Source organism: Cupressus sempervirens, chromosome 4 (genome assembly GCF_028749045.1).
Source record: "Cupressus sempervirens isolate cs-2001-9-10 chromosome 4, ASM2874904v1, whole genome shotgun sequence".
In the NCBI taxonomy this organism is placed as follows: Eukaryota; Viridiplantae; Streptophyta; class Pinopsida; order Cupressales; family Cupressaceae; genus Cupressus; species Cupressus sempervirens.
This window is the reverse complement of record NC_143121.1, coordinates 5,519,556-5,542,609: the sequence shown is the minus strand read 5'-3', so window position 1 is coordinate 5,542,609 and position 23,054 is coordinate 5,519,556. Positions and strand designations below refer to the sequence as shown.

The window sequence follows — 23,054 nt, the reverse complement described above, 5'->3', positions numbered from 1 at the left end:
GTAATTGTTTGAAGAAAAGAAAATGGGGTTACAAATTCATCATTGACATTGGGTTGATTTGGAAAAGTTGCAAAAGGAAACCTACATAGTTAACATAATTAAAACATTAGTCTTTTAGAATAGAATTCAGGAAAGTGTCAATGTAAAATATAGTTATAGGCAAGTGTAGCATAATACTATGATGAAATGAAAAAAGCAGAAATTGAAGCTGATGAAAACATTTGGAAGTAACACATGAAATTTAGCTTGCATAAGATTTAATTTAATTTTTTCTAATAATAAGTAAAATATAAATTTACAAATAAAATTTTAAATATATAATATTATAAGCTTTTGATTTAAAAATATATTTAAATTAGCTTGTATAAGAATCTTATAAAAAAAATCTAATAATAATAAGCAAAATGATAATATAAATTTCCTATAAATCAAATATATAGTTTGACATGCTTATAAGACAATATTTTATCATTATTTTTAATTCATGTAATGATTATAACTTAATATATTATTTACATATAAATAATCATAAATGATATATATCTTTAAATATAAATTCTTTAAGAAATATATTTCATGAGTCAAACGATGAATGTTGTTTGAAGATTAAGCATCATTAACGAGATAATCAATGGACATTTTGAAACAGTTTTATTAGTCCTACCTTTTGCAAATGTTAGGTATTAGATCCATGTCAAGATTCACAAGAAACATATCACAACTTCTAAGATGGCATCGTATTATTGTAGTATTTGTAGCTCTGCATGTTGATCACAATGGGCCAAATTAAGAATATTTTGATTGACAATGTTTGAATTGAAGCAAACCAAAAAAATAGGCTTCTCGAGTCGCTTAAAATCCCCATTGAAATAGCCCCTTATAACACTAAAATATATCACTTATGCATTTAGTCTATATTATAATAAGAAGAAAATAAAAATATTTTATTGGTTTTGTATTTACTAAATATATTTTATTTAGTTTTGTACTTACTAAATATATTTTATTTAGAATAATTTATATTTATTAAATTTATTGTATTTCAATTTCAAATACATTTCGTAATAAATGATATTTTCAAAGTCAATTAAAAGAAATCTAAAAAATAATAATAAAATTAAGTTTCAAAAGCACTCTATAAAATAAAATAATTATCTCTGTATATAAATTATATTTTCTACATTTTGTTCCGCTTGGTAAGGAAGAAAATCAGTTATGTTGTTGTTTTTCACTACGCATACATCAATTCAAGAAAATCGGTTATGTTGTTGTTTTTCACTACGCATACGCAATAAATGTAAAGTAATCTTTATAGTTAATTTTCTTATGGTAAGTTATTAAATAGTTTTTTTTCTGATTTTTATTTGTTTTTCATTATCAGATTATAGCTGTGGTTTGGATTTTTTTTATTTGTTATAAATGTGAAGGTGAGATCGATTTTTTTAATTTGTTATAAATGTGAAGGTGAGCTTATTTATCGCGTGTACCAAATCGTATTACAGGCATACAACTATTAAATAATATGCTCGTATTTGATTGGCTATTCATTCTTTTTACAATTTCTAAATTGGAAAAAACAAAAATCTACTGGCAAAAATATCCGTGGCCAATCAAAAAAAGAAGAAATATTCAAACAAAATTAGAAATAATAAATTAGTTCGTTAGAGCTTTACGAACATTGGAAATCAATTTTGATTTTTAGATGGCACAATTTTCAAATAGACAATCAAGAAAGAAAATCAATCAATCCACCAATTTAATACTATAAATACTCCCCTTACATCAACACAAAAACAACATTTTATTACGTAATAATAATAATACATAACAATAATCATCTTCTTTGGCAAATTTTTTTTGGAGGGCTGGAGGATAATTTAGAATCTTTTCCTCCAAAATAAGAGCCCCTCCTTTTTAGGCCGTTGAATTTGAGTGGGTGTAGTGGGGCTGAAAATAGCCCAGAGAAATTTTAGCCACATGTCAACAATTTATAGAATTTTTTCCCACTAAAACCAAAATTTTAGAAACAAAATTTAATTTAAAAAAATTATTTAATCAATTACACATTGCCTAAATTAAGAAATTAAAACTATGAGAATGAAATACAATTAAGATTTCATGAGACCCCTGCCATTTAAACGTTCATTAAAAAATCTTAGCGCCCCGCCTATGTGACCAGCCTAATAATCTATTATGCTAAGAAATAAATAGTATTAATCTTTACAAGACATCTACCAATGGCAAACGTCGTGCTTGGATTTCTTATATGCCACCCAAATCATAATTAAACACTCGTAAATTATAAAGCCACTCTATCTTCTTCTGATCTGCTGATGTGGCAACTTACCATTGGAAACAATTAAACAGATCTCTCTGGAGTCCCTTGCTGTTGGTATTCTGGTTACACCACACAAAGAACAGGAGGATTGTCCGGGGGTAGCTTGGAAGAAATGTGTTTTTTCTGTGTCTATGGTTTTGGGTATACGAGAATAATCAACTGAACTGATTGACTGATGTTTCAAATTCTCGTGGATGTTTCTCGTGGGTAGCAATTACTATTAACCTTGAAGATTCTGAACTGGGTATCTGATATGGAGGTGCTCAATGCAGTAGCAGCAGGCGTGCCGCCCTTGGGAGTATGTAGGCCCACAAACCAGAATGGTAACAAAATTAAAGCTTTCTTTAAGAAATCAACAGCTCAGAGTACACCATCTTTCTCAAATTATGCACAGAACCTGTTTAGAGCAATTGGGTCACAGCTAAAAAACACACACGTTGAGGCTCCTCACACCATACTATTGTCCCCACTCTTCGGTGCTGCACCAGCAGCAAGTGCTCTTACATACGAAGAAACCCTTCAGCAGGGTCTTAGTTCGAGTCCCACGGAGGCACCTATAGACATTGACCTGAATGGTATTATAGATACAGTGCAGAGCTTCTCAAGTGAAAATGCTTTGGCTATTGTTGGAGGAGTTGTGCTCGTTGGGGTCCCTTTGCTGTTGACTAGAATTTTATCCACACCCGAAACATGGGGTACAACATCTGCTGAAGAAGCTTATTCCAAGCTAGGGGAGGATCCAGAAGCTCAATTGTTAGATATCAGAACACTGGAAGATATAAAGGAGGTGGGGTCTCCAGATATCAAAAAGTTGAAGAAGAAGGCTATGCAGATTAGCTATGAAAATGATGCATCGTTTTTGGAGAGGGTATCTGCAAAATTCAAGGATCCAGCTAATACCGTCTTGTACATATTGGACAAGTAAGGATTCCTCCTATTTAAACGATTGCTGAATTTATAGGTCAAATGTTCTATCATTAGTTACACTTTATCCCCTCTTTTAGTGCTTTTAAGCTACAAACATATTAGAAAACCATATTTTGTTTTGGTGCTGGGCACAAAGTCAATTAAAAAGCAGTTCAAGTTCCTAACTGCAAGATTTTAGTTTCAGTTCTCAGCAAGATGGGGATAAGCCTCAACCAGAGTGGTTTTCATTAGAATCATATTTCCTGAAGCCTTGAGCATGCTACAATAATCTTACCCATATTTCTTAGACTTAGACTCAACACAGTCTCAACATACTGATTTTGGACTGGGACTGGGATTGGGACTTGATACAAAAGGTCATCACAGGCTAGGTAATTTCAGAAACAAATGACAGAAAGAGATTTTCTCAGGGGAGCACTTGTTTTGTGTATGCATGATACACACTGATTTTTGGACAGGAAAATGCCGCACAGTCTATATTCTCACATCAGATGCTCTTGGATACTTTTGAAATCATGTGAAAAAGGAAAAAATCATTCATGATGTTTCTCTACCTAGCAATGAAGTTGCTTTTAATTTCCACTTTGTTGATGACAACTTATTATTCATTCAAAATGGTGTTTCTCTAGCTAGCAATGAAGTTGCTCTTAATTCTCACTTTCTTGATGACAACTTTTCATTCAAAAGTGGCATGCCACTTTTCGCTTAAAAAAAACAACTTTTCATTCAAAACTCTCAAGAATAACTCAACAATACCCTTGATGTCTTGGGCCTGTGTTTTTTCAGTATCTGGCTCTCAACAATCACATAGTAAAACTGAATTATGGATGTCTTAAGCTAACTAGGCATCTCATTGGGTTCCAATATAATGGAAATTTAATAATCATTGTGTAATTTCAAGATACCTTGGTGTTATCTGTAAAAAGTATACTACAACCAACGAGATTAGTTAATGCCCGAAAGGTTGCGTGACGGTTGAGTCACCCCTTCGGGAGATATATGTACATCGTTTGAATTGAACTATGAAGCATCATTGTACCCGTGATTGTATACTTTGCTTATATGAATAAATTACTCTCATTATGTGTTATATTCTAGTCTTTGACTGCAATAACTATCCATTTACCTTGTATGATAAACATTTAGTGCCGTTGCCTGTCGATTCTGGTACCAAAGATGTGTAATGAAGATTGATGCCAAACTTGCTCAATAAAGATGGAAATAAAATAAAAGAAAAGGATGATGTGTGCACATCACGGGAAGCATTAATTCTCACACAACAGGTAGAACGAAGGTAGAAATTTCAACAGCTTGCCAATGGGCACCGAAGTGGTGAAGGAGCACGGACTGACCGAGTGCATTCACCTAGCCGATCAAGAAGTGCCAAGGATTTGCTCGAAGAGATGCGACTGTAATGACTCAGCTCAAAACTGATCACTAACTGCCCTTATTTGCTACTTGTTATTTTGTTAAACAGTTCATGTGCAAGCTCCTCAATATGATGCTACCTTTTTAATGCATAAAATACTAAGGAAATATGATGCATCTACAGCCAAGACATTTTTACAAACACTTGGCATGCAATCTGAACTGTGCTGCTGAAGATTAAGACTGGATATGTAATATGAAATTTCATCAAACATTTGGCAACTATACTGCTGGAAGTAAATAACGGATTTTAGGAACTGTTGAGCAATAAATTAACTCGATGAAGCAAAAACAGTGCCAATATGTAGCTCTTCTTAGAACAATTGCATCTTCAGATTTGGCAAACTATTTGGTACCAAGAAACTACTTACAAAATTATGCAATGCTGGGACTGATTACAAAGATCTATCAAGCTTATTGAACAAGGTGTACAGTGATTATATAGCTGGGTACAAGACTCAGACTGAATTCAACAAACAATGCAAACCCTCATTACTTCTACTGCCTACTGATATTTAGCTATTGCAATGATAATAGAAGAACCTGGTACTGATATAACTGCAGATGGTCATATGCTGATGAAGAACAACAAATTTGCACTTCCCCAAACTGTCCTTTTCTGCAGGTCGTACACTGTTCTGAAGCAGGCTGTACAGTACGGCACTGTACTGAAAATGTATTAATTTTTGCCTTCAACATTGACAGCCGAAAATGGTACAGACTGAAACGCCCAGGCTATTGGAATGCTTTAAAAATGATTGCATGAGATTTGGACCAATATTGATGACCCAATGATGATAAAATGTAATCCCAGCCAGACTTCCGAAAATCACCAGTTGATATCAGATTTGCAATGAATCTTCTTGTGGAGCCCTCCAATTGAACAATGATGCAATCCCTCACCAAAAAGAACTCCAAAATATCAAACCTCAGTCCAAGTCTGTAACTCAATGAAGCTCAACATGAAATGGCCGAATACCACTTCCAATGTGCAACCCTTCAGAAGGTCTTTCACTTCTTCAGTTATGCAATCTCTTGAGAAGGTCTTTCACTTCTTCAGTTATGCAATCTCTTGAGAGGTATCGTTCTCAAGGATTTTGCTGAATATTTGTAGACCTAGATGGTGCCACAAATGCTCAAGAGAAAATGTAGTAGAATTATCAAATCCCGTCCCCCAAATGAGAGGCCAAGCCCTCTATTTATTTACTTTTCTAAGAAGTTACTAAGGACTTCTAGAAGCATCCATTATAAAATCCCATTATAATGCACTTTTATAATAAAATGACTTTATAAAATAAAAAGTGCAACTCAACTTAGAATTATAATATGTAGGCCCAATATAAAAAGTAATGATATAAATAATATCTCCAAGAGCATAATAAACCATCCAATCCTCAAATAAACGCTAGAATGACTCTCTCATCACAACCACCCATCTACGAGAGTCCGTGATAGACTGATCCAGCACACAAAACGATGCCAGCCAAAATGGGGACATTACAATGACAAAGGTTAAATTTGGTTGAAGAGAGAAGGGAGGAGTTCCTAAACTTGTATATGCCAAGGGTAGAGAATTTGGGCGGAAGAGAAGGAATCTGCAATGCTCGAGGTGCTGAAGGAGCACGAGCGTGGGGTGAACTCTTCATCCCAGACACACCAGACAAATGTAGTGTTCCATTGTAGAGTTGCCTTATGAAATCCTTGTAATTTTAGTATCGCCAATCAAACCTCAGCTGGGTACAGTTATTGTCGTACAATGGAAAGTGAAACAACATCCGTACTGTGAATACGACGTCTATATGGATTTGGGGAGCGTACGATAGGCTATTAGAATGTTTGTGCTTCGGTTAGAAGATACCGTACGATATTTTTGCTCTCGCCTTTTGTGTGTTGTTTTCTTTGTCACTTTATTTTCCAGCTTTCCAACAGCATCCCGTAGTATGCTTCAGGTAATCTTGTTGTGTGCTCCAAGTAGTATCCTATAGTGCTTCGGGTAGCTAGTGCTTTAGGTAGTTCTCCCTCAGTGCTTTGGTTAGTCTTTACCAATATTTCAGGTGGTCTTCCTCAATGCTTTGGGTAGTCCTTTTCAATGCTTTGGTAGTCTTCTTCAATGCTTCAGGTAGCCGGCACTTTAGGTAGTTCTCCCTCATTGCTTCAGGTAGTCTTTCTTTATGCTTTAGGTAGTCTTCCTCAATGCTTCAGGTAGTCTTTTTCAATGCTTTGGTAGTCTTCCTCAATGCTACAGATGGAGTTAGATGCAAAAGAGGTGGAGCTTTGAAACATAGCTGAGATGATGAAGAGAGCCCTAGAGATTTAGATGTGGCTAAGGCAGATTTGAACACCCGAACGCAGCAGGTGCACGAGTTATGGGCACAGTTGAATGAGTCACGAGCACAAAGGATGGTTACTACACCTGCTCCACTAGGGACAAACCCTTCTTCTTTATTCTGTCTTGATATACTTAGTGGTTTAGTTGTCTCTATTTTGTCGTCCGGAGATGACTTTTCTTTTGGGGGGAATGATGTTGTTGGTAAAAACTATACTACAGCCGACGGGATTAGTTAATGTCCGAAAGGTTGCGTGATGGTTGAGTCACCTCTAAGGGAGATATATGTACATCGTCCGAATTGAACTATGAAGCATCATTGTACTTGTGATTGTATACTCTGCTTATATGAATAAAGTACTATCTCATTTTGTGTTATATTCTAGTCTCTGAATGCAATAACTATCCGTTTACCTTGTAAGGTAACACTTGGCACCCCTTTTGTGATAGGAGTTTTCCTATATGAAATGTAGCAAATTTTCATCAATAAGCTGAAAACAAGATTCAATTGACTATGGTCAAACAAATTCCTCTCTATGGCTGGATGCGTCCAAATTGAATCTTCGCTGCAAGTCATCTTTACGTTTCATCTTGTTGTCTTGCTTCTAAAATCTGTTGTAATCAGCTAACTCAATTAATTAGATGATTTTTATAGGGAAAATGGAATAAAATTGAAAGATCAGTTAATTGTTTCATGGCTTTACTGCATACAACCAAAAAATAAAGGAGGTTTAGATCTGATTTATCTCCTCACACAAGGCATTTTCCTCATTACTAAGTTGTCATGAAGCCCAATTGATACATGAACACTAATGTATTTGTTAGGTATAGAATTGCTACTTCCAAAGCCAGTAATGCTTTGAAAGAGGTTGGATGGAAAAATAATATCCTTATGGAAAAATGCTTCAGACCTCAAGCCTCCAAATAATTTTTTAAGCATATGAAAGCATGCCAACTTGTATCTCCACTTCTTGAATGGGACATACATGATCTTAGTTAGGGCATGCGCTTTTCCTCGTCTATTTGGTTGAATAGATTGATAAACTTCGAAGAACGGCTTCTTTTTTCTAATTCTCAAGCACATAACAAACTTTTATTCAAAAAAGGCATTATGGAACTCAGGGATGTATGGGAATTCACATCTTTAACTTGGAAAATTTGCTTGCAACTCAAGAATGAATTTAAATTGTCCAAAGCTCTTATCAATGACATTCACCAGTTGCAAGCTTTTGTTCGTTTGGATCTTCAACTAAATCTGATCATTCCCATTTTCTGTAACTTCTTTAAAGATAAGAGGTGGTGTCCAGGTTACAATATTGAAAAATTTCCCTCTCAAGCTAAATTATCTTATAGTTTTGCCTCCTATCCAAATTCAGCCAAGACTTAATCTGAAACGGACTTTGAATTGGTCTAAATCCAAGTGGTTTAGTTTAAGCCTTGTTGTGTGGACATCTAAAGTTGAGGCCAAAGCTCAATCTCTGGCATGGGGAATTATTCATTATAAAATTTATGTGGATGAATGTTTTACCGTTCTTCTGTAAAGAACCCTAGCCAGATATAGTCCAACAATTAAACCTTAACACATCAATTTTCCATACCAAACAGGAAGTCTGACATTTTGTCAAACACTTGCAGGCGAATCTCAATAGCATACCCTGGATATTTGAATTTAGCTGGAATCTCCTTAAACCAAGTAATCCGACTAATGATAAGGTATTCAGATTTCTTATGGAAACAAAGAATTCACAACTTACTGAAAATGAAATTTTGGATGATCAATATCATATCAGTTTTCATTATTGCTGAAATATTGAATTGACAAGTTTCACCAATAATCAGTACAATTGCAATATCTTTATTTATTTCAAACCAAGGCTGCTATCTTTATTTTAACAAAAAGTAATAATAAATGTGGGAACAATGGGGACTTAGCTTCCCTTAGAACAAATCGCAGCATCCCATAATATTAATGCCAGTCCTTCCTTTCAGCAACGTGAGCCCAAAATGGCAGACACAGGCCTTTATTTGGTGATTGCAGCCCCTTATTTGGTGATTCCAAGCTTTAATATGATGATTACAGGCCTCTACAAGAATGGCATAGGCGCAACAATTGATTACAGACATTGAGAGATGATATACCAATCGCCACAGGAGATTACTAAGGCATCCGAACTGGTACTGACGCCCAGATTTCCAGTATGCCAATGTCCCGAACAGCCCTTCAACGTACAGTTCGAATCCTCCAACTAGCCGCCTGTATATGCAGATTTAATGAACGCCAAGCAACAGTAATCTCAATGGCCAGCACATACAACCACAGTGCTTAATATCAGAATGTTTAGACACCTCAATACTGCATATAAATGCGATCGTTTGGCAATGAAAAGACTCACGCTGCCCCCAGTCACTAGACGTCAAACTCTGACAATGAATTCCAATTGATCAAACTACTCAATTGCAATTGAAATGTAAATGCTGACTCCAACAAATCACTGTCTTCTAATCAACAGTAAACACAGAAATAGAAGACACTCAAAAATTCTCAGAAATATAGATCTTAAAATGTAAGAATTTGGCTTAGGCCAGAATTCACCCAAGAACTAAAGAACTCAACACAAGCACACAGTAGACCAAAATAGACAGAGTATGATCAGAATGATGATATTCATTCAATATGCCAGCTTAGCCAACTTGAGAGTACACTAGGAGTGCCTGTATATAAAGGCCTTAGGAGAGCTTCTAGAATGCATAGAAGTCAGCATCATGATAAGTTATACAACCAGGCACATGTCCACCATATATGGGTTATCCTCCATTGAGCACAGGAGTAAGTGCGATGATGTGAGGATAAGCCTACAATGGTGTAGCATGCAAATCAGTGGTGTAGACAACATGTGCTAAATGAGGAGTGCAGATAACTGTGTTGTCATCATGACAACTTAGTGAATGATGCATATTCCTGTGTTGTAGACACCATGTGCATAATTAGAGTTGCGTAACTCAATGAGAGTACACAAACTCCTAAGTGTCTCACCTAAAATAATAATAAAATAATGCAAAATAATTAAATAATGCATTAACCTAAGTAAACTTAATTAAGTGTAATAAGTAAACACTTATTTACACCAACACCCCCCCTTAAGTGCAACTTAGGGGAATGCCCTTAAGCTTACGAAATCTAAGATGCAATGCAATATGGGTCCCGGCTACTAGGCCATGTTAGGTACCCATGTACATAATGATATGCAATCTCTCATAAAGCGGGGAAAGAGGGAAAACCTCATGGGAAAAACCTTCCTCCAAAAAGAGAGATAAATAAGGATGCATGGATGGATGGAGTAATCAAGACCCCCCTATTACGACATACATCTAGTATATACATAAGAGAATGATGAGAAGAGGAAGAGAGACAGGATGGGCTCCGCCCCCCCCCCCCCCCAAAGAAGAATGCCGAATAGTGACTGCTCCAATGAAGAAGCTGATCCAAGACTGCAGAATGGTGTTCCTCCCTTTAGGAAGGAACAATACCAAAGGTACAAATGAGACGCTTCCGCTGTGTGTGGAAAGAATCCCATGAATAAGTGATGTCTATGAAACTTGCTCATCTGGCTGAAGAACTTGTCCCAAAGAACTATCTATCTCTGCAAATGATGAAGAATCTTGTTGCAACTGCTGATCATAAGTATCCACAATCACTTCAACCTGTGAGGATCGATCATGTAGAGAATGAACAAGAGAGTCTGATGGAGCCCTCGTGACAACTGAAGAAGATAATTCTGCATCAAGAAGAAGAGGCAGATCATGAATACTGTCCCCCAAATCTGTCACTAAACCTGTATCTGGAAGACTGGATGTACCTTGCTGTTCTAGACCTATCACTATAGCGATGTATGCATGTGGACTGAATTGATAAAGTGACCTCTCACTGCAACTGTCGATAGAACCCCACGTGTTTGAATCTGTTGAAGCACTATCGCTGAAATCACTATCAGTTTCCACACTATATGATGTGTGAAGAGGAGTAGAGGACAAGCTTGGTGAACTTTCCTCAAAATGTACATCCTTCTCTACAAATATCTGATGTGTCTCAGGATCTAGAAGTCTGTATGCCTTCACACTGTCTTCATAACCAATGAAAGTACAAGGCCGAGATGACTGTGCCTTCCATCCCTTGGAAGATAGCTTTGCCCATGCAGGACAACTGAAGACTTTGAAGTGTGTCACAATAGGTTTTCTACCGCACCATGCCTCAAAAGGAGTTTTGCCATCTAAGGCTGGATGAGGAGAACGATTAAGAATGTGAGTGGCATTGGAGATTGCTTGGACTTCTAATGATGGATCTAGAGACTTGGCATGAATCATGCAACTTGCCATAGACTTAAGAGTGCGGATCCTCAAAGCTGCAACATCTGTCTTATGCGGACTGAATGCTGGAGGAGTCTGAAGATCAATTCCCTCACGTCTGCAAAAGTCCTTAAGTCTTCTGTTCACATACATGCTTCCATTATCCATTTGGAGTACTTTGATGGCCTTTCTGGATGTCCGTTCTACATGAGTCTTGAAGTCTAGAAACTTGTCCAACACTTCATTCTTGTTATGCAAAAAGTAGACCCAAGTGAACCTTGAAAAGTCATCAACAAAAGTGAGTATATAGCAACCCTAGCTGAATGCAAAAGGACCTGCTAATACCATGTGAACCATTTGTAGAACACCTGTTACTCTTGAAGACTTCCCTCTTTGTAACTTCCCCTCTGGATGCATATCCACTGAATCTGTTGAACATTCAACTTTAGAAAAGTTGATTTGAGGTAGACCTTTGACCATTTGGTTTGTGCAAAGTTGCTGAAGGTAGTGGAAGTCAAGATGACCATACTGCTCATGCCATAATTGCATGTTTGAATTGGATTGAGATAACAAGACCTTTGAAGGAGACTTGGGTACAAAATGAGAGAAAGAGTACAACCTCTTGTTATCATTCACTTTCCCTTCTGCAACCAAGGAATCATCTTTAAGACTGTGCACTTTTACTGAATCTGGAAGGAACTCAACTCTATGTCCATCTCCAAGGTGAGTGATTTGGTAGATTGGAGATTTGAACTTAGGTTTGGAACATAGAGAACCTCTTGAAACTCTCCATTTTCGATCTCCACGTTTCCTTTTCCTTCAACTTCCATTTTGCTATCATTCCCCATGAAGATGTGTGGTACTTTTGAGTGATTCAATGAAGAAAAATCCTCCTTTGAAGAACCCATGTGATATGAGGCACCTGAGTCAAATATCTATTCCTTTGAAGAGTTTGCATTTTCCATGAGTGCTTGCCCTTTACCCTTTGAATCTGAAGAAGACCCTTTATCCTTATAAGCATTAGGCAATGAAACATTATGTTTCTTCATGATGTTGGTCAACTCATCAATCTTCTTGAGATAACACTCATGCTCTTCATGACCCGATTTCTTGCAATAAGCGCACTTCTTCTTCTCCTTATTGTTGTCCCCTTTCTTGTTGGAATTCGAGGACTTGCCTTGTTGATTGGATTGTGGTGTTGTCTTTTCTACATCCTCAGATTTGTCCTTCTTCCATTTCTTCTTACCCTTTCCTTTACTTGAAGACTATCCAGTTGAATGTTGAGAACCCTCATTGTTGGCCACCAATGCTTTAGACTGAGGTGATTTGAGAATCCCCATTGATTTCAACTTCTTTTCTTCATCATCCAATAGTTTAGCATATTCATCAAAAGTGACTTGCTTGTAGGCAGACCCTAAGGTAGTCTTTGAGGTGATAAAAGAAGATACAAATGTGGAATATTCCGATGGCAGCTTGTTATGAATGAGATAGATTAGTCTGTCATCTTTGATAGAGCTCCCGCAATCAGTAAGCTTAGTCCTTAATTCATTCACCTTGATGATGAAATCCTGTATTGAATCATATAACTTAGGATCTAAAGAGACAAGCTCATCTTCAATTTTGAAAACATCCTCTTCAGACACTTTACCATAAAGGCTTTCGAGGGTATCCCAAGCTTCCTTGGATGTAGAACACTTTTTGATTTGATACATGATCTTATCATCTACCCCCAAACATATATCACCTAGGGCTTTCCTATCCATTGCTACCCAATTTGAAATATCACTTGCTGAAACATTATCACCTGCTGGTTTAGAAAGAGTACCATTTACATATTGTGAAACTCCATTATGCATTAAGTGATACTACATTTTGATTGACCACGAAGCATAGTTATGAGGAGTTAATTTAGGAAACTTAAAGTTTCTCATAATGCAGAAAATGAAAGAAAAGTGCAGAAAAGAGAGAACACAACACCAAGAACACCCCCCCTTTTCACTAAATCAAGAAACCCCCCAAAATAGATGCTTTGGGCACTTTATTAGTAGTGCGATTACAATGGGCCACTTGCCAATTTTGGCCTTCCTAGACTTTTGATTTTGCTTGTTACAACTTCTTGATGGAGTACAAATCTGAAACTTTACAAAGTGCTAGAATGTTGAAGCATTACAATGCAAAGAAAGGCCCTATTGTTGAAAGTGACACTTTTCTCCACACAACCCTACAATCTGATACCAGATTTAGAAAGTAGATGAAAAATAACGCACTTTCAAAAAACACGAAACCTGTTTTCGACTCCAGATGTGCCCGTACGGAGCGTTTGAAGTCGCAAAATGCAGGATTATCTAGGTATAGTTGCCAAAAAACGCAATTTCTGAACAATCCAGCACCAAAACCAGAAAATAGCTACACCACTGAAAAATGTAGAAAATTCTACCCAATTTCAAAAAAAATCGCACTTGATTTGGAGTTCGGATGTGCAAGTTATGGCCTCCCGAAGTTGGACTGCAAAAACCAAAATCAATCTGGAGAGGGGTTGCATCAGCGAATGCGCGGGTTAAATTTGACGGTCATACGGCCATCACAACAGTTATAATTGCCTTGATTTGACGTCTAGACGAGCATCAAATTTTTACTCAGAAAATGGATGACGTCAGCACACCCAGGCCCTCGGATGACGTGGCAGTTGATGTGGATTTCTGTACTGTACGGGATGTGATGGCGTGTCCTGCTGACATGTGCACAGTTCGCAGGCGGGAACAAATTGAAGAACACCACGTGTCTGTCAAAGAATTGCTGCGTCAACTTCACAAGTGGACGGCTGACTAGGCGGGTTGTTCAATCTTATGTGGCAGATGGCTTGCCACGTGTCTGGGTAGGATTGGGTCGCGGGTCTGTGCATTGTGCTCGCGTGTCGAAGTCTGATAAGGCCGCGTGTACAGTGCAGCGTTTGGCGCGGGGTCTTGGATTGACTTTCGCGTTGCCGGAAGCCTCTTTTCCTTGCTGGATCTGAAGATAGCGGTGCTGGAGAAGGTTTTTCCGATGTCGCAGATTCTGTACATTGCACAGAGTTTTATTCCGTTCGCCGAAAATTATGCACTGGTGCCAGAATTTATAAACTGCGCCAGATTTGGTTTGTTTTGTCCCACATTCGTGGGGTTACAAGCATTGCCCTTGTTTAAAAACAATAGCGCGCAAATTCAATGCAAAAGCGCTGCTGCCGGTGGATGAGGAGGTCCCCGGATTTAATGATTATTGAGCCCGCTGATTATAATATAATATCCTGTGAAATTATTAAAATAATCTGCAGCCTGGGTGTGACGACCCAGTGCTGCAAAATTTTTTCTTTGACAAGAAAATTAATCCAAAAAATAATTCCGAAGAATAACAAAGAAATTCAGATCCAAAAAATGATAATCAGATCAAATAAATGATCATACCTGTATTGCAAATCGGGGCCTTCGGGTTCCGATTTGCAATTTTTTTTTTGCCTCACGATCAACTTTCACCCAGTATAGGCAAATTTATAGTCAATCTTCACCGAATTGACGCTCTGGATGCAACGGTGAGGTTAGATATGGCTCTAGACGCTCCCAATTTCTGCGGATCCTCCGGATTCGTGTCGAGGTGCTGAAGCATGAATGGTCTCGAACGACTATGTGATGAGAATCTCCCTCAGCTCTGATACCATGTAAGAATTTGGCTTAGGCCAGAATTCACCCAAGAACTAAAGAACTCATTACAAGCACACAATAGACCAAAATAGACAGAGTATGATTAGAATGACAATATTCATTCAATATGCCAGCTTAGCCAACTTGAGAGTACATTAGGAGTGCCTGTATATAAAGGCCTCAGGAGAGCTTCTAGAATGCATAGAAGTTAGCATCATGATAAATCACACAACCAGACACATGTCCACTGGATATGGGTTATCCTCCATTGAGCACGGGATTAAGTGCGATGATGTGAGGATAAGCCTACAATGGTGTAGCACGCAAATCAGTGGTGTAGACAACATGTGCTAAATGAGGAGTGCGGATAACTGTGTTGTCATCATGACAACTTAGTGAATGATGCATACTCCTGTGTTGTAGACACCATGTGCATAATTAGAGTTGCGTAACTCAATGAGAGTACACAAACTCCTAACTGTCTCACCTAAAATAATAATAAAATAATGCAAAATAATTAAATAATGCATTAACCTAAGTAAACTTAAGTAAGTGTAATAAGTAAATACTTATTTACACCAACATAAAGTCCTCATCAAAGTAATGTTTCTCAGCAACAACAATATCTCCCAGTTACAGAAAACACAGTCAGGAGATTTACCTAGTGAAGCCGCTATACCTCAGCAGAGATTTCAACCAAAAACTCAGAGAATCTACGATACTTCAGCAGTGGAAAAAACACTTCTCAGCTACAGTGATGAACAAAAGAGAAGTTGGACAACTTAGCTATACCTTAGCAGCTAAATTGCAAAAGAAATTCCAAACCCTTATACAACAGCAAGGGCATTCAATTGAGAACTCAGGAAAAAGCGACAAAGGCAACAAAAAGAAATATATCTTCAAGCGTGTTTTTCCCAATGAATTGAGCTCTTATTTTATAAGCTCTCATTGGTAGAAGTTTCCATAAAACTCCACTTCAAAAATCGTGGAAGTTTCCCAAAAGAACCCAACAGTAGAAATTTTCCAACTTGCTTTTTAGAAATATCACTTAAAGTCATTATAATAATATAGACATTATTATGATAATGCAACTCAATAAAAAATAACTAAATAAGAGCTCAAGCAATTATTAACTCGATCAATTGCAGGTGACGACCAACTACCAGAGCCACCCAATGCATTGCCAAAAATAGCAATTGCTAGAAATAGACTTACTAAAAATAGTAAGTTCTCAACTAGGACCGCCCAAAACACCCTGTCAGCTCACGAGGGTCGCTATGATGAGCTAACTCCAACAACTGCATAGACTCACCAAAAACGGGGACATTACATCTTCTCAGTCAGTCCACCAAATGTCTTGTCATTAGCTGGAATCTAAGTCACCAAATCCTTTTGATATTGGCCAGATCTTGAATTCGGTGCAATCTGGATTCTGATTTTGCCTGGATTCTGACAGGATTCTGGTAGGAATCTGGGCATGTGTTTGCCACTTCATTCTTCAAAGAGCTTTAATGATCACTACCAATATCTATAACTAGACATTGGCTTTGTATAAATTCTATTGAAATGCAGGAGCAAATAACTTGATGATAGAACGGAAAGGCATTTTTGGAGCAACAATCAGACTTAGATTGAAAAAAATATGTACTAGAAAATAGAGAGAAATAGCTACAACAATCTCAGAGCAGAACATTTAAATGAACAAGTAGGAATAAAAGCTCAACATAAGAGTCGGATTCATGTTTACCTGTAATACTCGTAGCATCTATTGACAAAACCTTTCCAGAAAATCTCCTTCACACCCAAACTAACAAATTTTATTTGAATTTCCATCTTTCCTTTTGCATTGTAGACATGATTTCTCGAGTCCATGGAAAATGCTTTCTAGAAAGTTGTTATTCGATATCTTTAATATTCTTTAGTTTTTATCAGAGAATATATCTTTAGTCTTAAATGAATTTGAAGAGGAACCAAATGTTGACCTTGATTCCTATGAAGATGATGAAGACAAATTTGGATTTTAATCGCTTACTATGAAATATAGCTTGTAATTTAAATTTTCATCATGTAATGACATTTGAAACTTTTGCAAAGTATAAATATGATATAATCATATATGAGGTATTTTATTTATAATTTTATTGACAACTATGGATTTATCATTTAATGAGAATCACACTATCATTATTATATGTTTGAAGTTTTGAAACCAATGATACGTGAACATTGACATGTTACATATATGAATCTATGAATATATGTACATATATTTAAAAAAATGTCTATATATATACCTGGAGTACCCAAACCCATCCAAAACACTTTTTTGCCGAATCCGACCCAAAACCAAGAATGGGTACTTAGGATGGAAACTATCAAACATGCTTCTTGGACTTCCAAGCATTCTCAAGAAATTTGGCAAGTAATCATCACTCTTATTTCAGTCCTATATGACAAAAAATAGAATTGGAGATCAGCTCTTCTAGAGATGCACTATTCATAGATATTGATCTGAAAATCCTTTTGTCAATGTATCCTTCTATACATTTGGACACTTCCTATGTAAAGGTTATCTTTTCTAGTGAGATTCCTCCAGTGGAAGTGATTATGCATGGTTTATTTTGTAATATTATTTTGTAACAGGCAAGTCTTGCTAAAGTCTTAAAGGAGAATCACATCAACAACGTAGAGCTCTAGACTGAATTCACTAGAATACAGTTCATTTCGTTGTTGTTGATTCATGTTTACCGTACAGGGTAAACGGGTACTTATTGCATGTAGTACAGAAAGATATAACACAGAACAGAGACTTTATTCATATATGCAATATGCACTCCAATGCTTACAATATGATTATGATGATTACAATCATTCCCATCCTCCCAAAGTGCCTTCCAGATGGTGTACATATACTTTCTCGAAGGGGTGACTCAACTGTCACGTGCCCTTTCAGATACACTTCTACCCGTCGGCTACAATATAGAATTTACCGACAACATCATTGCCCCCCAAAAAGTAAAGTCGTCTCTAGACAACAATTACAAAATTACCAAGACAGATTAACAAAATGGAATACATTAACTGTGACTAACTATAATAGGACAAATCTTTTTCCTTCACATCACATTCACATTCCTCCTGTGCCTGCACCAAATTGGTCTCCAAAAACATGTTGCATTTGTAGCCTCTGCTAACACAATACTGTCTCTCTAGCGATGCTGACCTTGATAGCCACCCGTGCCACCTTCTCTGCTTCCAACTCCTAGGTACACTGGGCCAAGTGTCACTCTACTACCTCCAATTGGATGGTCATCTCCTCCCGAGCTCTCTATGCATCCACTAAGACAGCCTCACATCCAACACCTACTCCGAGTGCCTCAAAGTGTAGCACCCCGCTCGAAAGGCTTGCTCTAGTGCTCTCTCCACCTCTGGCAGACATACACTCTATGCCTGTAGCAGCTCCAGGTCTCATCAATTGGTCACACTTCCCACGACTAATAACTGAATTGACTAGGGGTCTAAGGGGCAACACCTCTAGTGGGGTCAAGGGGCAGCGCCCTGGTGGGGTCCTAGGGTATCTCGTTATTTTTATGTCCTAGTTGGTCATATGAAAGTATGGTATCTCTAGCCGTATGAGTTTGTTCCACTTCCTGTTCGTACGGTTGTATGGTGTTTGCTATGTAGGTCGTGCGCTTAGTGAACCACTAAGCCATACAGTCATCTTCTTCAGATCACACAAACGGTGTCTCCTTGACCGTACACTGTCCCCCTTGAGCTTGTACGGGTCATACGGTGGTCTATTCTTCCCAACTCATTGCCGTACGGTGTGATCTTCTTCTCTTGCACTTAATACATGTGATTTATTGAAGCCACAGACAAGTCTTTTTGATCAAACGGTGTATTATATGGCCTTTAGTCTACTCTTTTATCCTTGCTCTATTAACATATTACAATTTTACGTTCTTGTTCTTATTTACATTTACTTTACATATATACATTATTTATCTAATTTTTATTTTTTCTCTGAATTGTTTGTTTGCGGAGGCTCGTTATTTCTTTCATAGTAGATTTTTAGCTTCGACCCATTCACTGCATCGGCCACTTCCTTTCCGTCGAGTGTCCATAATTTGATTGCCCCATTACCGCCAACTTCACGGATCTTGTATGGTCCGACCCACTTAACTTTAAATTTACCTTGTCTGATCTCGTTATGCCCATTATACTTTAAAACTAACTAGCCTGGTTGAAATTTATTCAATTTTAAATGCTTGTCATGCCATACTTTTCACCTATTCTATGTAACCTCCGTGGTCCATTGTGCCTGCAACCGTCGCTCATCAAGTTTATTTGAATTATACAATCTTTCTCTCAGGCTTTCCATATCTCCTGGCTTGTTTTCGATCATGGTTATTAAACTTGGTACCATGAATTCCATCGGCTGCTACTCTTTGTCGTCAATAACTGTATTCTTGATTTTAGAACCTTCACTCCGTATTGCTGAAGTTTTTATTAAGCCTTTCCTCTTTGTTTCCTGTGCAGACCGTACAATGTATTTTCCTTGCTACTGGCACCTTTCTACTAAATCCGTGGTGCGGTGTAACATTTTCTTTTTGCACGGTCCATTCATTGTGTACTGTACAGAGGAATCTTTCCTTTTGCTGGGTTCATACGGTATGTTCTTCCCTTCAACTTCAGTTGTAACCACCTTTCCTTCTTCTGCTTCTCTGTATTCCTTCGAACATTCATTTCCCTTGCCTTTATTACCTTCGTTGAACCTTAACATATTATAGCTTGGAAAGAGCTCGTAGTCCTCCATCTACCAATGGAGTAGGTCGTTCACTGAGTCCAAGTCATCGTCATTCGTCCCTCCTAATCTCAATACTCCTTTGTTAGGTTCCATTCTCTTCTTTCCTTCATCGTCACCTTCACCTTCACCTTCGGAATTTGATGACGCTGCCTCCTCACCTACCATCTGTGTGGAGGTCAATTATAAATCTTTGGCCTCCACGTTCTATCGACAGGGTATTTCATTTCCAATCGTGTTTCACCTTCGCTTGCACCAACCAGCCTTGTCTAAGGATAGCGTCATACCCTTTTCTTTTTAGTGGAATGACCATAAAATCTAATAGAAATGATTGCGTTCCAATAGTTACTGGCTGCACCATCAGGGTTCTCAATGGCTTGATTCTGTGCTGATCTGCCGTGAGTAATTGAAATGTCGGTGGCCATAACGTAGGTTGTCCCAACTTTTTCCATATATCTTCTGGTAACACGTTCACGCTTGACCTTTTGTCCACAATTGTGTTTGTAAGTACGGTTCCTAGGATACCCATCTCAACTACTGTCGGATGCCTTCCAGTCATGAGTGCCAATAGCATTGGTTCTGCTGCAGTCGTTCCACTACCGTCCTTTCCTGTTTCCTCCGTTGCTTTCGGAAGTGGTGTCATATTCAGAATTGTCATCTGTAATTGAGGCATTGTAAGGTTTTTTAATTTCATAGGAATTTCCATTTGCATTACCTACCTTATAATATTTTGTTTTGCTAGGTTTCTCTTCGAGGTGTCCGCAGTGTCTTTTGTTTGTGTTTTTTCTGCTTCCATTTGTTTCTCCAATTTTGTTCGTGGTTGCTGCAACCTCTTCTTTTCTTCTTCTGCGTCAGGGTACTTTGCCTTTTTTGCTTGCTCCCTCGTAATGGCTAGTGTTTCCTTATCACATGTTTCCATGTTCAACAAATTCACCCCCTACTTTGGGCATTTTGAATCTTCGTGGTCTCCTAGACCACACCATCTGCATAACAACTACGACGTCTCCTTCGTAGTACAATCTTTGGCGAAGTGCCCTCAGAGGTTGCACGCACGACACTGTATCATCGGTCGTCTACTCGAGTCGTACTGTATCCGACTCTAGCCTCCATTGTTATTGTTATTATTATTACCACCCCTTCTGTGCCAGTTATTGTTGCGATATCCTCCTGAGGTTGTATCGTTGTTCATGTTTGTTCCGGTGGACACTTCCTATATCAGTAACACTTGCTGGTGTCCCTTTGACTTCATATTGAATGAGCATTCCTTTATGGAATGTCCCGCAATCTAGCAGATATCACAAAATTATTTTTTCGTGCAGGAACCCTTTGTGTGGCCTTCCTCCTTATAGTTCGTACACCACAATTCCCCCTTCACCGAGTCAGGATTCTTTTTTAGATTTTTAAATTCCTTCATCATTCGTAGCATATCCTTCTATAACGCTTGAACTTTCTTGCTTGATTCTTCATTCCTGTTGCTACTTTCGGATGATGAATTGTTTGAGTCTGATAATTTGTGCTTCTTCTTGCTTGTTTTTTGCTCACTCTCTAGAACCATCGCTCGATTATACGCATTTGTGTATGATGTTGGAGGTACAATCTTCATTTTCTTTTTCAGAGTCGGCCATAGCCCCTCAACAAACCATCATTTCTTTAATCTGCCAACCAGTGGGCTCTCCATCTTCCTCACCAACTCTTTTATCCTTCTTGCATAGATAGGGATCATTTCGTTCTTTCCCTACTTTGTGTTGTATATTTCTGCTACAATTTCGTTATTGTCTCTTAGTAGTCGAAACTTTGCTATGAACTCCTTGACATCTGTCCATGTAGTTAATTTTTGAGGATCGACATCCGCAAACCAATCAATGGCTACATCCTGTAGGGTCACTGGAAATTGTCAGACCCTATCATCCTCGTCCATTACACCATTTGCCGTCCATATTGTTTCACATGTCTTGCAGTGCCTAATCGGATTTGCCGTCCTGTCACCATTAAACTTCAGCAATTTCTCCTTTGGTCGTACCATTTCTACTTTCTTTTGATTTTGTGGTACCTGCTGTAGACCCATGCTATTCTGAGCAACCACACTGTTCTGAGTACCCGTTTTGTTCTGAACACCCGCGTTGTTTTGAGTACTTGTGTTGTTCTGAGTACCTGCGTTGTTCTCCACAACCGCGCTGCTTCGGACAACCACCCTACTTCCAACAACCACGTTACCTGGTGAGAAAAGATCTTCCTCAAGCGAAGTTGTTTGATTCTCTACCTATATCCGTTCGTCGGGCGTATTGGGAACGAATAGCTCACTCCACCCTCGTGCTCCCTCAGCATTTCGAGCCGTGCGAGTTACTTTCCTTTCATTCGGATTCTCTACCTTCAGCATATACAAGTTAAGGAACTCCTCCCTTGTCTCTTCCACCAAATTTAATTGCTGTCGAGTCTCTTCTAGCAATTCCTCGACACTTCTTGGTTTGCTAGGTGAATGCACTCCCTCCGTCTGTGCCCCTTCACCCCCTCAGTGTCCGTTGGTTATCTGTTGAAGCTTCTGTCTGTGCTCCGCCTACTGTGCTAAAATTAAAACTTCCTGTGCTATACGTATTTCATCCTTATCTTTTATCTTATTCCTATCCTTGTTAAGCAGATTCGGCATTAATCTTCATAACACTTCCTTTGTTCCAGGTTTGACTAGCAACAATGCCAAATGTTTACCGTACAGGGTAAATGGGTACTTATCGCATGTAGTACAGTAAGATATAACACAGAATAGATACTTTATTCATATATGCAATATGCACTCCAATGCTTACAATATGATTATGATGATTACAATCAATCCCATCCTCCCAAAGTCCATTCCAGACAGTGTACATATACTTTCTCGAAGGGGTGACTCAACCGTCATGCACCCTTTCGTATACACTTCTACCTGTCAGCTACAATATAGAATTTACTGACAACAATTCAGATCATAATTTTTTTCTTCTCTCAACATTCAATGTCATTATAAAAGATCATGTGCTTTGTACTCTTGGAAAGTGATGTTTTTTCCTTCTATAAATTTTTTGATCAAAATCTATTGCTTTCAATTGTCTTGCTGAATTATTTTGCTTGCTATCTCCCTGTTTGTAGCTTTCAGTTCCTTGGACCCTTTTAGTGGTCTCTTATTGGACATTAACAAATTGAAATGTCCTTTGCTGGATTTGATCAGAAATATTACAC

At 37.9% G+C, this 23,054-nt stretch overlaps 1 protein-coding gene across 1 annotated transcript in view; it reads left to right on the top strand.

The window, feature by feature from the left end:
* Positions 1-2,388: 2,388 nt before the first annotated feature.
* LOC149559652 (rhodanese-like domain-containing protein 4, chloroplastic) overlaps positions 2,389-23,054 on the top strand; it is a 79,566-nt gene continuing 58,900 nt past the window's right edge. The window contains exon 1 of the mRNA XM_089824231.1: positions 2,389-3,259. Coding sequence (XP_089680357.1) covers positions 2,592-3,259 — 668 coding nt within the window. The 5' untranslated portion in view covers positions 2,389-2,591. The remainder of the gene's footprint in view (positions 3,260-23,054) is intronic.